Source organism: Calliopsis andreniformis, chromosome 12, assembly GCF_051401765.1.
Source record: "Calliopsis andreniformis isolate RMS-2024a chromosome 12, iyCalAndr_principal, whole genome shotgun sequence".
Classification (NCBI taxonomy): domain Eukaryota; kingdom Metazoa; phylum Arthropoda; class Insecta; order Hymenoptera; family Andrenidae; genus Calliopsis; species Calliopsis andreniformis.
The window spans coordinates 2,401,887-2,420,963 of NC_135073.1; the positions used below are offsets into that span (position 1 = coordinate 2,401,887).

At 32.7% G+C, this 19,077-nt stretch overlaps 2 protein-coding genes and 1 long non-coding RNA gene across 10 annotated transcripts in view; 2 read left to right on the forward strand and 1 right to left on the reverse strand.

The window, feature by feature from the left end:
• The first annotated feature begins 1,599 nt into the window (after positions 1–1,599).
• On the forward strand, positions 1,600–3,253 carry Mrpl44 (mitochondrial ribosomal protein L44). Its single transcript, XM_076388895.1, has 5 exons — positions 1,600–1,847; positions 1,943–2,309; positions 2,392–2,476; positions 2,538–2,841; positions 2,922–3,253. The coding sequence occupies exons 1-5, from the start codon at positions 1,784–1,786 to the stop codon at positions 3,047–3,049; spliced, it is 948 nt and encodes a 315-aa protein (XP_076245010.1). The 5' UTR covers positions 1,600–1,783; the 3' UTR covers positions 3,050–3,253.
• Positions 3,254–8,772: 5,519 nt separating this feature from the next.
• Positions 8,773–19,077, forward strand: part of Smr (nuclear receptor corepressor smrter) — a 98,838-nt gene continuing 88,533 nt past the window's right edge. For 6 of the 8 annotated variants that reach the window (XM_076389489.1, XM_076389495.1, XM_076389496.1 and 3 more), the window contains exon 1: positions 8,780–9,032. The gene's annotated coding sequence lies outside the window, so the exon portion shown is untranslated. Of the gene's footprint in view, positions 9,033–10,192; positions 10,355–19,077 lie in introns of those variants that run through there. The other 2 variants (XM_076389491.1, XM_076389490.1) reach the window with 2 other exon arrangements.
• Positions 9,807–10,181, reverse strand: LOC143186091 (uncharacterized). Its single transcript, XR_013003006.1, has 2 exons — positions 10,011–10,181; positions 9,807–9,935 (listed from the first exon to the last, which is right to left on the reverse strand). It is a non-coding gene; the product is annotated as an uncharacterized LOC143186091 (long non-coding RNA).

Consider the following 19,077-nt stretch of genomic DNA (forward strand, 5'->3'; position numbering starts at 1 on the left):
AGGAATGCTACCTAATATAAACAGAATGCAACTATCGTGGTCCTGCAAAAGGCTAAAACTCTGATTTTCCAATATCCTTGTCACTTTATTTGTCTAGTGATTCAAACCTGTTCATTTTACCATTTGATTAATTTTACGACTACATTATGTTTCTGGATCAACTATATCCTTGAATCTACATATCTAGGTAGTGAGATCCAGTGGGATATATCGAAGACATCCGAGCAGGGCTGGTGGAATGCACTAATTGTAAGTAAACCAAAATAAACAGCCTATGTAAAGTATAAGGGCATTTGGTGCTAAGGGTGTCAAGAACAAAAACACATTTCTCTTTAAACGCCAAAAGAGAGTTTCTTAATTTTCAGTAATTGTAAGCAGCTTTTTTAAAACCTAGGTACGGTGTATGTTAAATTCATTAAAAATAAACGATCACCGTAAAAGTTGCAAGGTTTGAGAAATAGTTTTAACTGAAGCAGATATTATTTTTTAAAACAATAGTTTTAAAAATTTTATTATTCTCGTAAGTGTCGCTATTAGTGGAGAGTAATTTTTCAGCTAAAAACTTATTGAAAGTGATTTAAAATCATTAATAGCACAATGAAAACTGGTAAATCTGGCAATTATTTTAATAAAACACGGTGTATGTAAAAAGTTACATATCGAAAAACTTATTCGAGATTTTGCTAATACGAAAGCACGGATAGTTTTATTGTAAGAATTGTAAAAATAATAAATGCACTTAAATATTTGTACGTTTTATTTATTTAAATTACACATTTTTAATTACAATTATAATATGTATACATATAATAACATACAAAACATACAAACAATAACAATTTAAGTATAAAATCAGTTGTGTCAACTTTGCGTGGTTTGCTCATATGAAACTTTTTTAAATAAGAATTAAATTTATATATCGCACCTTTGCTTCAAAAGCGACATAAATCAAAAAAGAATGTTTACAAAAATATGCTTTATATTAAACTGCTTTTTTGGTACTAATTTGTAAATCGTGTTTCCTGAGTTATATTACTTTTGAAGCGAAGATGCAATATTCTTCGTTTTATCTCCAAGGAACAAAATTATTTTAAATAATTTAAATGTTATTCTATTCACATATCTAATATTTGCGGTTGTATAACAAAATGACCTAAATCTCATGTTTTTATTTTCGAGATATTAGCGTTCAAAATTTTTAACTTCAATACAGTACTGTCTTATGGACTCAAATTCTTATTTTTAAGCAAACAAATTGTTATAATGCCCTTTCTCCTTTATGAAAATATAAATTCTACATTCTAAATCTTAGTTAAAGCTTTAACTCGAATTTCTTGAAAATGTGCCAGGGCATTTTGTCTTACGCCTTACATATATAACATCGAATTTGGCTTCATTTTCATCAAGAAAATTTAGAAACTATTGGTCATATTCACTCATTCATTCCTGTAAAATGATTGGTTGAGCCTATAGACGCTGTAATTGAACATCTGCTTCTTTCAGGCTATTCTCATGTGATCTCACATAGAAATTAAAAAGAAACTAACCTATACCATGTTATATGTGATCTTCGTATAAACGAATAAAAGTACTAATAAACTGTTCCATTACATAAATTGTTTAATCAATGTACGTTAATAATATTACAATATATGAAGAAACAAATGAATAACTAAAAATCAGCGATTTATTTCACTGTATTAAACGTATTAAGCGATTTATTAAACAAAAGAACAATATTCTAGACTCTAGACAAAGTATTGCTTTCCTTGCATAAAATAGAATGATGAATAGGTTACGTTTGTGTTTAAGTAATTTTACAAGCATAAAAAATGTGAATTACGAAGGTATATAGGTTTAACATTTTAATATGTTAAATGTCTTTTAAAATAGTTAAATTAATACCTTAATTATAGTTTATATATTCTAATCATTTGTTTAGGTCACAGATACTATAAACGATGGGTAGCTCCAACCTATAGGGCAATAACCAGCAGAAAAAAGAAGCTAGGTCCTCAACCAGAACCTAAGCGTAACAGTTTTATTGATTGGAGTAGGGAGGCAGAACTGTATGCATTTAATTACAGACTATCAGAAAATTTTTTGACTGAAAAACTCAATCAAGCATTCATACATAAATCGTATATTTTTGAAGAAGAAAAAAAACAAAAAGAAATAGGCATAGAAGACCCTAAGCTTGATATAGAACATAATCAAAATTTAATAGACAAAGGGTCAGAAATAACATCTAAGGCTGTATATAATTATTTAAGGTCATCCTTACCACATGCTCCAGAGTCAGTTATTTTGTACGTATAAAAATAATCCAAGTATTTATTATTTTGATATAGTCTATAAAATTCTTATGACAAGAATAAAATTCTTTTTTAGGACATTTCATGATTACCTTTTATCTGAAGAAATTTTGGCAAAAGCATCTTCACATATTGGAACAAAGGATATCATTTTGACTGCTGTAAGTGTAATAATAAGTCCCATTTTTTTAATAGATGTGTTAACTTGCTTGTTTTATTTAGGAGCATCCTGTAGCACAGGAGACATTAGCTGCAACGTTTCTAGCACTTGTAGGAGCTCTTGCCGAAAGTTCTGACATTGACAGAGCTAGTACTTTTGTTCGAGATTTTCTGATAGTAGGATTGGCAGAAAAAGATTTAAGTGAGATATGGAATCCACCTAATCCATTTGGAATATTAGATAGTATTATGGGTAAAGAGAATGGGTCATTAATTGAGGCAAGAATCATTGGACATACTGGGAAAAATACAATTTTGTCTGCCTACCACATTGGAATTTATGCAGATAAACAGTTCTTAAGTTCAGGTAACAGTTCTAAATTCAAATTAAAAGTTACTGACATCTAACTGATAAAGAACACTGTAAAAGTAATATTATTTTTGTAGGTTTTGGACAGTCAATCGAAGAAGCCAAGAACGTAGCCGCTATGAATGCATTATGTAAATTATTTGGTATAATAGATTCAAATAATCCATTACGATTTGACACAAAAATAAATATGTCTAACTTCTAAAACTATTGTTTTAAGAACTATTTATGTATTAAATTCATAGTGTATTAAATTTGTACTATATTATAATTATATTGTGTACAGTATATGCTTAAAGTGATAATATTTAAGATATTTTTGAATTATGGGATTAATCAGCAAATACCATGTACTATTATTTTCGCAATTTGTATTTTTTTATTTATTGTATAAAGGCTTTTGTGCCTATTACAATCTTCTTATTAATTACTCTATTTTTACTTACATTATTATTATTACAATCTGATAGTTCTTACATACTAACTTAATAGTCTAATGTTTGATTAGTATTATAATACCACAACTTATACTAATTCTATATTATGATATAATAATATGTGGGTTATACATATATATATATATATATATATTTTTTAACGTATAAACTATATAGTACTTAATGTACTTTCCTGTTTTGGTATGTAGTATTTATATTTGTATTTTGTTATTAGTTAAGATATTTAGTTTATTCTTTCAGAGAGAATGCTCTAAGGAAGCTAAACTTACTCTCATCAAGTTTAATAGTTCCCATATTTACTTTTGTTTATTTATTAGAATTTCTGCTGATTCCGTATTTTGTAAAGGCTTTAGCTTGACTTCTTTGTATATAGGACAAATACTTAGAACATACTTCCTACTTTCTACTGTTTGCATATTGCACATTTTATGGTATATTTCTATTCCTGTAAATATATTCCATCCTAACTAACTATCTACTAATCTTGTTTATACTATGATTCTTTTGATAGATATAGATATATATCAAGTTAGGTAATCTGTTCTTTCCAGTACTGTGATGTTTTTAATACTTTGTATACTACATTATAAATGAATTTAGCTACTTTATTTCTAACTTCATCAAATAGTTTCTCAGTTATTTCTGATAGAATAGTTTGACGTGTATTTTGATGGACTGCTGTTTCGGTTAGGTTGGTAGTATCACAGCCATGTTTTTGTACTTTTTTTTTTAGAAAATACCATGCATTATTAACATATGCTGTCAATGAAGGAAACTAATCACCAGTTTAGTGTAACAAGTTGAATTATTAAACTTAAAAAAATTCCTTAACAATGTATAAAAAGAAAGAAATAAATTCTTATAATCTATTTCTGTTAAAAACATAATATAAAAACAATTGCAGTAAATGACAATCAATCACATATATAAGTGAAGTTTAGAAAACAAAATAAATAGATTATGATTATAATAAAAATATAATAATAAAACAATAACTATAATGTTTATTAAAGCAAATAACAAAATAAAGTCCTAATACATGTTCACGAATCTAACACTGATTTATTCATTGTCAGTAGTAGTATTACAAACAATGTAATTTTACGTAGATTATAAATATTTTGTTTTATGTATTTTTAGTTTATATTTAATAAATTCTATATGCACTTATGTATAATAAGCAAGTATCTATCACAATGGTAGATTTAATGTAGTATTGATGTGGTATTGATAAGTGTAATATATGTTAGATATACACTATTGAATTCACATAGTCCAAGTAAAAAACATTGTATTCACATTAAACACAAAGGGATTTTTAGTAATTTAAAATAAATATAACTAGCAAAAAATAAATGTCGTTATTTATTCATTATAAGTGTATAAATTCATTGAAGATGAATAGGAACAGGTATCACTTAAAGAAGAATGTGAAATCACGATTGCAATGTTTCTAAGCATTATAGGTTATATTATTCTATCTGGTAATACGAACACAATTAATCATATAAATAAATCAATGCAACATTTTATTACGATTTTACTAACAATCGTAACAAATAACATTAAATGTTTATTAAAATGAATTAACTGAAATTTATATTTGCCATAAAATTTGTACGAAATTGTATTCAACAAAACACACAAAACACAACGCTTCCTACACACATCAATATGGAGTCAAGAATTTTGTAAGGTACTCAAGCCCAAGCCTTAAGTTACGGCAATTTAAAATAAAATTTATTTATAAGTTGTTGTCCATATTGTTCATTTGATTTCCATTTTCATAGATTTCTTCAATATGCAAATACTGAATGAAATCCAGAATAACTACAAAACATATATTGTATAGGTAGTTTTTTTGTAATAAATGTTTATATCACATCCAACTGAATATTATATTATAGATGGGAATAATGTGATTGCTAGAATTTATTAGGGAGAAAAGAATATTTTACAAAACAAATAGCTTGAGATATTTGTTTATTACTTTTTTATAAAAATATTAAAAATTTTAAATTATCATTTTTCAAAGTAATTTATAATTTAGACATGCATGTATAGGTATAGATTTATAGAATTCATAAATTATTTATATCAAACATTTGCAACAAAAATAAAAAATAACATTTTATAAAATTCTGTTATATTCTATGTTTAACATCTTTTTTAATTCGTATTATTTTGGGAATCTTATTCTTGTTATGTAAAAGATCATCAAGTTGTTATATTTAACATGCCGAAAATTTGTATTTAATATTGGTAAAATATTTTTCGATACTATTAAACAATGTAAAAAGTCTGTAATATTTACAGCTTTGTTTGAAATTTAAGATATGTACAGAATTATATATTGCATGAAGAAGTGTATAATATTTAACATCGATCAGAAGATGTATTATTCCATTTAGAAAACATCTATATTTAAACATTTTTCGTACATTGAAAATACGGTTAATTTGTTGCGTTATTCTGTAATTGTATAATTCCATACTGGAAAAATGCAATATATTTCATATCATATAAGGGAAAAAGGATGAAAAAGATTCGCGTTTAAGATCAAAATTTCGTGAATGACAAAAACGTGGGTAGTTTATACGTCAAAGTAATTAAAGTACTGAAAGAAATTATTTTGGGACACTTGTTAATGACACTTGCATAAATCATCGAAAAATTTTTCTGTATCAGTTGCAGGTATAATATTGATTACTTATGATTCATGCTATCCCCTTTAAGGTGGTTCATCCTTGTTCCCATCCGCACTCCACCGCACCGAGTTTCCGCCACTTCTACCGCCTTCTCCCTCTTTCTGTTTCCCTCCAACATTTTTGTTTCTCTTTTCATATGTCCGTCTCGCTTCTTGTCCCTCTTCGTTTCTTTCACACTCTCGTTCTTTCTCTGCCTTCCGTTCCTTCTTTCTTTCTCGTTTATTCAGATATACATACGTGTGCTCACGCACGCACGTACATACATATAATATACAAATACACGCAATCACATGTATTATCCCACTACTTGCTCTATTCCTGCGTGTAACGACTCAATGGCGCTGCCACACCCTTTCGCCCATCGAGAGTAATCAGTGTTATTGTTTTATGGTTCCACTTTTGTTATGGTTTCTCAACAAAACCAGCGTAATATGCATATCAATTGATGATTTTTAGAAATTCTTGATTATTGAATACACGAATACACGAGCGAAAACAATAAGCAGGAAATACGATTTCTGTGAAAAAGCAAGTCAGATGTGTATATCGATACTCGAGAAATTATTAAATTAAATTCGAGAGCCGATTTGTCCGCTATCTACGCCCCTGAGTTCCCAGTGCCTGGGCCTGGTTTCACAGACACTATATTCTTCTTGTCCCCGAGCAAATGTAAAATTTGCAGAACGCGATACGATCACCCGATTGCGAAGAATAAAGAAATAGTTGGTTGTCTTCGCTAGGTAAATTTCCAAAATACAAGCTTCGTTCGTAAACATCAGAGCCATACGTTGCATGTGTACAATTTTTCTCTAAACTGTTACTGTATGCTACATTTTGTAGGTAACATGAAATTGAGAGACTCTTAAATTATTTCATTTCGCAAGATTCGTAGGTTGTTCTACTGTGACGAGAAAGATACGTAACTACAACTTTAAATTCATCGATTACTTTAGATCGATATCTAAAGGTTACAAAAATCGCTTTTCTCGTAAGAGCGATATAGCAATTACAAAATGCGCGCTGGCGAGGTGTTCGAGCGTGTAGGAATAACGCGCGCAACGCATAGGCCGAACACACCTCTAAGTGTATACATTTGGAAATACGCTAAACGTTTTTCTTAAATCTCAAGAGATCGGTGGAAAACTTCGTAGTCTGTTTAAGACTCGGTAGCTCTCTCGTTCTCTTCGGTGTATGTTGGCCCCCACCCCTTCACTCTATCTCCTTCGACTCGGTAAAACGAGATTCTTTCCCTCTCTGGTCTGCCGTTCTCCGCACACTCGGTGTGTTAGTGGATTGCCTGGCGTCCGTGAAGCCTTTTGCGACGTTGCCACGCGTAATGCATCGTTGCTGGGGCCTCTTGCACTGTTTCCTTCCTTCTTTGTCGTTCACGTGCGCCTGCTCGCTCTCGTTTTAACCTCAAGTTGTGCGCGGCCAGGATCAACCATGTACCCTCCTCCGCCAACGGCCGACATCCCTACCCGTTCTCTTCACAACCCCTCCTTCCCCCCTCTCTCTCTTTCTTCATTTCTGTTCTCTTCTCTTCCCTACCCTTCTCTCTTCCCTCTTGCCCGGCCGTAAGGCAGTGAGTTTGCTTGTGCTCGATGCAGTGCCGTATAGATCTCGCACTACTCGTTCAGGACGTTTCCCTGAAGAAACGATTCTGTTAGAATTCTGCAGAAGCACATAAGTAGTTGAAAAAATATAGGACTAGTTTAGGGAACGATTTTCATGTCTTTATTTTTCTTTTGCACAGGATGCAGTCAAATGAGACGTGATTAAGAATTTTGTAGGTTATGGAGCAAAACATATGGAGTAAAATGAGAAATTGAGCAGGATTTTATGAACGTAATTTTTGGATACAATTCAGAAGGAGGTATTAGATGAGATACAATTTGCTGTGAAATATTGTATCTTGTTTTATATACACAGTCGCTGTAATTACCTATATCTACTAAATTAACTAAAGTACTAAAATTATTTCTTGCATCTTGTTCTGGTAATCACCCGTGCATATAACCCTATTGAAACAAAGACATTATTGTTATGCGCTTTCTATAATTTTACGTTATATTTTCAGTAGTACCGTGCAAATTAAACTCTAAGTGAGAGTAGAAATGAAATACTGCACTAAAAGATTAGGAGTAGCAAAAACAAGATATTGAATTTAGATGACTGATGTCTAACTCAGGTCTAATTTCTACTGTATCTATTCCATACTCCGATATCCCTTGAAAATTTCGCACACGATTTTTCTCGCTATCTATATCGGATTTGGCTTCGGAACTATCGCCTTTAAGTCGCGGGGATATTTCAAGATACATATACATCTACATCCATACACGTACTTCTGTTTTCGCCGTGCCGTTACACAGAATCGGCCATTCTACATTTTTCAGCGTAATTGCAATAAATTAGGAAAGAAATTCGCATGCGTTCGCATGGGTATTTATGACTGGATGATCGGTGAAATAATACGATCGAAATGATAGCGAAAAATGTGTGAAGGGCAGTGAACGGTGGCACCAGGGATGCCAACATAAAACGGTCCTGGGCAAGCGTAGACCTCCGTCCCCCGCGACGCTACGTCGTCGGTTCGGTTGCTCGCTCGTTCTCGTTCGTTTCCGCCCCACTCCGATATCGCGTGTTCCCGCTCCTCCTCGCGTCCCTCCCCTCGCTGCCCCACCTGCCCCCTATCCAGAAACCGTACCCTCGCCCCGCCACGCAATGAGCGCCCCCTCCCCGAGCCTCTTCGTGATTCCGCCTTGCCTGCTGCCAGCCAGCCGTCCGTCCTTACGTCCGTCCGTCCACCGTTTGGGATCTATGGTTGTGTCGGTGGATTTCGTGACGTTAACCTGGCGGCCCTGAAAACGGTTGGACTGACCGTACGAATTCGACTAACCCGTCGCGTTTCGGGTCGCGAGAGGGAACGTGTGAGAAGGCGCAAGTGTGTTTTTTAATCGTTCGTGGCCGAAAGCATCGATAAAGGGAAATTACGAGCCACGGACTGCACCGTATAATTCGGGTAAGGCGAGACCAGAGAAAATGTGTGGTGAAACTTAAGCGAGAGCCGACACACGCTGCTTTCGTTCGCGTCGAACGCCTCATCGGGGCCTCGAACGTCGAAATAAGTGTCCGCGACGGAGAAACGTTGGTGCACGGCGGGGAAATTCGTTGGAAAAACGTATTCTTTTCTTTCTTCTCACGCGTGCTCGCGCGCGCGCCACTGCATACCAACACACACACGCGCGCGCACACATACACGATACGTACGCAACGCGTGCACACACACGATCCCTTCCATCCTCTTTTTTTCATGGTACAATATGCGTGAGCGTACGTAATTTCTCATTTTCATTCTCTTCGCATTTATATACATATACAGCATTAAATTACATTACAAAGTGCATACTGTTGCCTTCTCCTATTCTCTATCCTCCTCCCTTCCCTCAGCTGCCCCCCTCCTTTTGCTTTTTCCCCTTTATTCTCTGTTTATTTTTCGGCTAGGACAAACAAGAAGGATAACGAAAGAAAGAGAGAGAGAGAGAGCGGGAGGGGAGAGACAAAGAGAGAGACGAAACTATTTCTGCACCTGTGTCTAGGACTAAACACGGTTTAATCCTCAACGGTGATGTGCCCGCTATCGCGGTGTGTGTATTGCTGTGAAATATGTATTTCGATAGGATCTCGTAGCCTCGGACGAGTACCGTAACGCGCGAGCCGTGTGCGGTTGTGCTGGATACGCGTTCCGTGTCGTCTTCGCGACATTTGAAGTGCGTTCTAATCGGTCATCGGTCGCTCATCGATTCCATGCAGCTGTGGAGTGTTCGCCCGTTTTCGTGATATGTTTTTCGCCAAGCCCACGCCGCAATCTCCTTTCCTCGCCCATAGCCCTCGCGACTCCGCTGCCACGTATTTCGCGTTTGTGCTGCAAAAGGTTATCAAGGAGTATTTGTGTTTACTAAGTGCCACGGGTCTGTGTAAGTGTTCACGAGTTACCGACCGAGGAGTGTTGCTTCTGCGAGTTTTCCCGTGTTCCCTGGCTGTCTGCGTATTTCAGAAACTCCGGCGGTACGCCGTAGCTTCTTTGTGGCCCCCGACGATTTCCAATGGTGCTGGCCCCGTGACTCTGCCCCCGTGCACAGTGATCGCGACAGATTCCACCGATTCCCATGGTTCGCGGTTTTCTTAATGGGTGTACCGAAGAAGTGTGCGGGAGTGTGCCTGAAGAGTATTCAAGATCCTGAAATAGCGACCCTAATAATAGGCGATATCTCATTCCGACCACTTTTCGTGTGAACTTGAAGATAACGACGCAGCCGTGTGATTAATTTGCGAAAAGAAATCGTACGTATGTTATATAATTGTTACATGTCCGAAAAATGTGTTTGATCCGTGTCGCGGATAGACGGGTGACGAATTTGACGTACGATCGCCTCTCTTTCGATTCTTTACGCCGAGGGGAATACGCGAGTCGATCAGCAACTGTTAAACCATTGGTGACGTGTCGTACTTTCGTATCTGCCGATATTCGCAGAGGAATGGTTCTGTTATTCTGTTATGTTTCCGTTTGACGCCGCGGAATCGATGATCCAAATTGCAGCCAGTGATGAAAAGCCGTTTCGTAGTCGTGCAATCTTTCGTTAAGCTAGTGACCATGCTTTCCCATTGGTGGACTCGTTCATACGATTGTGATCGACGTATTTGCTGAGGATTATGATATGAGAATGGTTTTTCAGAAAATCTGTCGAATTGCTTCGGTCGAATATTATCGATGTAGGTTGAAGTTTAGGGAATGATGCTTCTCGTTGGTTTCTGAAATATAAGCAGACGCACGGTTCCGTTGCGTGTGAACCGGGAAAGCCCCGGGCTCATTTTTCAAAATCGCTTTATCCGAGAACACCGACTATTTAATTTCAAGTACACGCCCACCGTTATATAAGTAAATCGTACGCGAGGATTAAGTTGTACCTTATCAGTTATGTGTAAAGTACTTTGCACGGACAGAGGAACAGTTTCGATGCTATGGGATGGTATTTTTTATAAACATTCACCTTGAATTCTAGCGTTAACGTTTATGCTTCAAGCGCAGTACTCAAACTCGGCGTTTTCGCACTGTTGCAGTACGCTCCTTTCCTTTCGTACACTCCTTATTTTTCCGACATTTATGTTTGCGTTTATTCGGTACAGTTGAAACTTGTCAAGGAATGTTTTAATAGAGTGATTAGTGAAATATTACACAAAATCTAGAGTTTGAACTCTCTTACTTTCTTGGTGTAGGTTGTTTATAAAAACCTGTTTTTGAAATTGGATATTCCTAAATAAATTGAAGAAGCAACCAAATTGTATCATTTCTCTGTGTATTTGATCACACGAATGCTCCGTCCTATCCTGGGAAAAGTTGTGTAAATCTATGAATACGGTGATTTGTTTATGCAAAGTTCAGTTTCTTTTGTTTGAATACGTAAACTGGTACTGTTGAGTCTTTACCTTTGTTGTTTCTACGCACTCTGTTAATCTTTTTACGCTTTCACACTACCGTCTTAATTCGCGATTTTCCTCGTGTACCTACGTAAAAAAGAAGAAAAATAGGTAAAAAGAAGTTGAATCTTATAAATTTTGATGTAGAGTATCTCGTATAGAATTCTCTTATGTTAGGAAATAAATCGCATATAAAGTTTTATCCTTATCTGTCTTACATTCTGTGTTTTAAATTTTACTTTCGGTTTAGGTATGTTTTGTTCGAATTTCTTAATCTTTCTGCATTATTTCACACGTGGTATTAATTATATAATACGGAAAAAGTGAAAACATATTTTAGTTAGACGTAAAGTACTGCTGATGTAGCGTAGATTCGAAAAATTAAAATTGAAGATTGAGAAAGTTTCCTGCAGGCGATATTTGGAATAAAATTATTGTTAGAATTTCTGTAGGTTCACGCTGCAAGTGTACAGTTTGTACGTCCTTCTTTACAAATATTTGTCTAAATTATTATAATTATTATCTTAATAATAGTGTTGCGTTATTCAGGGGAAAATACGTATCACGCAGTAGTTTTTTTCATCGATAGTTAACTGCGATTACAAATACAGATTAATATAAAATATGTACTGTTACATAACGGTTATATAACGTGATAAAATTACGACAATAAATCTGCAAAACACCATGAATCACATATGAAGTATATTGCTAGTTAAAAAAAAAGTAATAGATAGATTTTCTTCAAATATTCTTAACAGAATGTTTCACTTTCGCCTTTTTAACAGTGTATGAACTATTGAGAAATTCTTTTCATTATTTCCTTGAGCATTTTCCGGATGATTAACATACATATATTATACATATAATGCTTCAAAAATAAGTAGATGCCATAATTTCTCTCCACGTTATAATTATTTGTTGATTCATTTTAAAATTTGTTTAATTAAATCAATTTTCCAAGTTTCTAATGTTCCAGTTACGTTTAATATAGTAACTTCAGTTTTGTAAGACCTTGTATCTTTATTTCTTGTGTATAACAAACCAATACTCTTTTAGAGAGAGGTTTCAAATAATACTCGAAACTAATACGGATTGTTTAGAAATTGAAAGATGCACAAAAGTTCATTTAAGTAAGAGATATCAGTGAAACCTGTTTTAAAAAGAATGGATCTTTATTTTTAAAATATAAGTTTACAACGATTAATCTTTTCTAATAATTTTATAGAAACATTAATGACATAGATTCAATTTTTTGTTCGGAATTAGAGTTATTAAAACTGATGGGATAATGTTAGAAATATGACAAACAATTCGTTCAAAAATACCAAGTATGTACGTAAGTAGTTGTACTAGTCAATCGCCAAGTATATTTCAATGTTTTTTATTAGCATGACTTAATTAAACCTATTTCTTCATTTTAATAAATAAATGTTCAGGTTTACGGCGAAAATTTAAAAGATATATGTATACACGTATTTATAATTTCGTAATTTTGTCCAAGAAGTTCATTGCTTGTTCCTAAGATCATAACTTCTAAACTCTATTCTAAATTACCAGATACTCAAGAATAGTAATATTTCATTTTAAGTATTTTAATTTATACAATATACTTCATTACCCCATTCTAGCATTAGAATATTGTTTCGTACATAAAAACGACCGTAAATAACATTATAATTATACGCTGCCTCTTCCGTATATCTCTGAAAATAGAACACATTTTCTAAGAATTCTAGTGATATTACTGAAGATCACATATAATGAATGAATGAATCTGCACGCTGCATATTTTGGAAAAGAATCAATCGTAGAATGTAGGTTTTCACTTGCAACGTAATGCTGTTCCGTTATTCTCATAAAACCTTCGGAAGTTGTAGTCGTTGTAAAACTCGATAAGATAAGTGCATTAATGAAATTGAGAAAATGAATCCGAGTGAAGGGCATAGCCAGACAAAAGGGTATGATCTATCGCCTTACATTCGCCCTTTTTACGCGTTGACGCGCTACAAAACTACACGGCATGGTTCGGTTTGATTCGACTCTTCTCGGTTCGACTCGGCTCGACTTTGAGTCACAACGACTGCGGAGCTATCGACCGTTCTAGGTTTAGCAAGATAATAATAATTCGGACGGAATGTATTCAGCGGGAATGAAATGAATTCCCGTAGGCTTTTGCAGAGTGTTGTTTTAGGTATTATTGGTTATAAAAAGGCTGACGCATTCCCGTTAGATCCCATTTTCTGGAGGTCATTTTTAATGATAGCGGTTCTTGCCATTCCGACGCGTAGCTACGTTCAGCGTAGAAAAATTGATTTTTATGCAAGATCCACGCATCCAGGTTTGCATTCATTAAATCGGAAAATTCTTATTTTCACAATTCTGAAACAGCGAAGAAATGTTGGAATCATATTCTAACTATAGTGCGTTGGAGCTTTTTATCGAAATCGTGTAATATGATACATCGGCTCATTTTCGCTAAAGAAAGCAGTTTTGTTATATTTCTAAATGTAGACACGTTTCATATATTTTCTGAGAATTGTATCTAAAATTATTAGAAGATAGAATATTACTAAATGTTACTAAATATTACTAAATCCATATTACTTACTATTTGTATACTCTTTAAAATTGGCGAAGTACGTATTTGTACAAATGATATCTTTTGCAAAGTATGTACGTCTTTATACAAAACCTTTAGCAAAGTATTTTATGGCACAATCAATTTTAAAGTGTAGAATTCATGCTTCCAAGTGATCACTACGAATTTAAATCAGAGAGCTAACTAATAATATTCTATACTAACTAATAATTTAAGCAACAATTTAAAATTCTTACTCTTGAGACGTCATTTGCATGTTATATTCCTTCAAAATTACATTCACAGATTAATAAATTACTATAAAAGAAAATCTAATTTTATAAATGAAGAGGAATATATCTATAAAATTACGTAATAGAGTATACTGTTGGATGTTGGAATTCAAAATTTCGATTTCATATATTTTGGAACTTTCTTATCGATATAATATCTGAGACAGCTTTAAAAAGAATTCTTGTTCATGAATCATCGATTTTATCGATTTTATCGATTTTGATGGAAGTTTACACAATCGACTAATATGATACGAAAGTGAAAAATCATAATATTTTTGTTACAATGACTTGAACATAAATATGTACTTTCTGATTATTCAAATCCAAGAAAGTAATTTTGCTGCAATATTGCAATTCATACAATATTTCACTTCTGTAATAATAGATAAAAATATTAATTAAAGTGATTAACTAATTTTCATATTCAGTTTTAATATTTCCTTGAAATAATTTAGATCGAGCTGAAAGTATTTAAAATTTAATATAACTAAAAAGATACAGATTGATGTAAACATGAATTAAATATAAAATCACTATGCGTACGATTCTATCTAGATTTATTTTCCTTTGGAGAATCTTTTTAATTAATTGATAGCTTTTTCACGAAGACCATATGTGAACTATAAAAATGTAGGCTTCTCCAGCAAATGTTTTTTGCGCATCAGCTCCGTCGTACTTCGATGTTTTCTTCTAATCACGATGACTACTCGTCGGTGACTATTCAAGTAATTCAAATAAGAATTTACTTAGGTATGAGCTAATATGAATGAATTTTTGGAATTTGAAGCGATACCAACTTCGTTACAAGGACACGATTAGCGAAGGCGTGCTCATATTTCCTTTTTTTCTCTCGTCTATATATGAGACCATCATTTGCCAAATCGATTATCTCCACAAAACAAAAGTATTTATATTCGTTTCAAATATAAAAAGTTGAGCAGCGTTCTAGTATTTTGGTACTAAAATTTCAAAAAGTGTAGTTAATCACTTTGACTTATAAATGGGTCATATGTTGCACATAAAAACCAGCTGATGTCATGTACATATTATGCATGCGTGTATCCTACTCAAGCAAAATAGATGTTTTGAAAAAGGGCGTGGAATCATGTAAAAGAACTCCATAGGTAGTACAGACTTGTTTCTCTAAAAACGTGAACAATAGCAAATGTATGTCTTTCTAACCACACTTATTAAAAATTGTTGTTTCATCTTCTATAAATCGTCACGCATAGCTATTTTTCACGAAACATAACTGTATTTTCGTGTTACAAGGTGAAAGACCTCAGACAGCTATCATACAGGGTGTTCATTTGAAAACTTTAAATCAAAATATCTCGAATGCAACGCATTTTCGAGAAAAATGTTAAATACAAAAGTTACTCGGTTTGAAGGGGGAAATACAACTATTCTAATTATTTTTTTGTTGTTGAACGTTTTGAAAGTTATTTGAAGGGTGATTTTGTTTTTTTTTTTTTTTTAATTTAATTTTTTTTTTAATGGAAAGCTGTATTTTTATTTTGTGCGAAAGAAGAAGAAACTTTTGTATGAAACATTTTTTAATTAGATTTTATCTTAAAAAGGTATTTAATAATTTTTATGTTTCTTTTTCATCACATAGGAAAAATTGCAACTGTCACTTAAATCTCTGAGATCGTGCTCATCTTATAGAGCAGGCTTTATGTGTCCAAAACATAAACAAGATTCAAAATATCAAACTATCGCTGTTTCCAAAGTAAAATGATAGGTAGTTGTTCTTTGAAAATTCAATTGTAAACTTGTGTGAATCTCATTTGACAGTGAGATGTCAAAAATGTGTAATTGTTATTGATTTGTCATCATTTAGTTATAACAGATTATGCAAAAGTTTCGTTTGTATTTATGGTTTAATTTTATATTGTTTACTTTCGAAGTACCAAAATTGAAAAACAATCGTTATTTTATTAAACACCTTTTTAAGGTAAAACCTGATAAAAGAAATGTTTCATAGAAAGGTTTCTTCTTTTTTTTGCATAGAATAAAAATTTGTAAATAAAAATATAGGTTTAAAATAAAAAAAGTTACCCTTCAAATAACTTTCAAAGTGTTCAACAAAAATAAGTAATAAGAATAGTTGTAACATTTTTCCCGAAGATGTGTTGCTTTCGAGATATTTTGATTTAGTTTTCAAATGAACACCCTGTATATACATCAGAACGTAGAAAGATTAAGCGTAATCACAAAAAAAACATGAATATTATATTATATACTTTGAATTAGAACTGCTGTTTTAGAACAGGTTTTAACATTTAGTATAATATGTACAGTGATGGTCAAAAAAAGGGTTTGATAAGAATATTGTTTTGTTCGTGTAAAATACTCGAAAAACTAGAGCTGTATTTTGGCACTGTTATATCTGTGATTTAATAGCAAAAAGACCTGAGTCACATATTCTTGTTTTCGAGATACTGGCGTTTGAAGTTTTGAATTTTAATACGGACTTATTCTTCGGTCTTCTTGAACCCCTATTTTTAAGTGAAAAAGTTTTTTTAGTACCCTTTCTTCATCTTGCAAATATAAATTCTATATCCTAAATCAAAACCTTAACTCGAATTTTTTGAAAATGTGACATGTTTTGTCTTATACATAACTACACATATTATTGATCTATTCTCCTGAATTTCTTAAGATCAAGTGCCGGAAAGCGGAGAATATTTTGAGTAACATTTAATTTTTGAACTCTGTTTTGATCAGCGCTCTAAAAAGAATAATTTTTCGTTCTTTAAAAAATCGTAATTCTTACGTTTTCGTACTACGCGAGTCAGTTTCCCCTTAATTCAACGGAATTTGAATCCATGAAAACCTACTGCATCATGAATTTGCTAAAAAATCGATCTGCTTCATTGCGTGTGCAGAATGCGTACCTATTTTGATAATAACTGCGGTTGCTATTAAAAAAACATTGCATATCTAATTATTAATCGTTGTACCTAATAAGTATCGTGACATTATTTTTCATTTAGTATTATTGACCACTACATTGTACATACGTAGCAATCACCTCAGATATTAATGAATTTTATTTTAAAGAAACATGGTCATGTGTTTTATCAGTTTTCTAAAGAATGTAGAAAATTACTCAAGTTAATTATCATACAATCATTTAATGTTCATACTAACTCTTGCAAATTTTTTATGAAGAACTAAATAAAACTGAGAAGCAATGGTTAGAGGTTAGAGTAGTAAATAGGGGTTAGTGTTAAAGTTCTGAGTTTTAGATTTTCACTTTAATAGCAAATAAACTGGTACTCAGTTATCATTGGTAACCTCAGGAAATGAAAGTACGTGGACAACGTGACGCTACAAGAGCGCTATGGGTAGCCACTAAAGGGAAATGTTAGTCGCAGACGATTCTAGGGGAGTGCCAGTACTTAGGAAGAGGCGTTAGTAGGATCTCATAATTTTTCAGAAATCCTACACACCTTGATTTAAAGGCATCTATCAGGGTGGGTCACTTTCAAGCCTTAATTGTTCTTAAATACCTAAAAGTAAAGGATTTAACCTCTTGAAAAACGAATTCTGTGATAACTCTGTAACCACGAAGAAATAAAAAAAATGAAAAAATTTATAGTCTTTATACTTTATAATTGTAACTATTGTATATTTTTTAATATTTAAATTAATAGTTGCAAATCTAAAAGAAGCTAAATGTTCACTTATGTATGTTCCAATATTCTTGAAAAAATAAACGAATAAATGAGTAAATCGATAACTATAGATGGATTTTGCAATTTTGTTGTTTATAAACTTTGACCATTTAGTTGTAATATTACAAATGTAACTCATTGATGCAGGATAGAATATGTAATATAACAGTAATTTTACACAGTATATGTAATATTTTCTCGTATACGTTCTAAATTCAAACGAATAACAGTTGCTCATTTTTATCTTGTCCTGGCTTTCGCATGAAAATAAAATTAACTTGTTCGAGTTAATTTAAACAAATGCTGCCTAACCCAAATGCGTATCTTACGATTAACCTTACATGTTTTGTTAGGTCAGCAATTAGTCGAATTAACAATGCATCTGTGTTAGAGCGCAAGGTATTTTTTGGTCATTTGTATATTGTACCTACTGGAGAAATCTGACTCATAGTCATGTAATATGTCCCACCTACGCGTATGCGAGTATGTGATGTTTTAGTCTAAAGGTATCCCGATTCCGGGCAAGAATTGTGAAATTATGAGAAAATATTCTAACACAAATATTCAAAATTTTTACATTCGATTTTCCTTCGTGTACATTGGTAAAAAAAAGTAGTTTGTATTTTAACAATTTGTATAACTAAACTTTACTATTTATGCTTATATTACCGTTCTATTTCCATGAATTTTCAAACACTGGCATTTCTCTTACTGTTTACCTTTTAAACATTTTTTTTTTTATATTAATACTCTTCAAATACTATTATTCAAATATTAACTGTAAAAAAGTATGTAATAATAACGTATAAAAAACAGATTTAAGTATATGGACATATTCAGTGGACCAACATGAGCATTAAGATAGTTTTTTGGGAGATTTCGATGCATTTAATGTCTACATAGGTACTAGTACATACATAATGATTTACAAAGGTATTCATGCATCATTCTTCAAGCATGTTTCTATGTAGCAATTGGTAGCCCTTGCAGCTTTCTGTCAATTAATGTTATTAATCTCTCTTATCAATG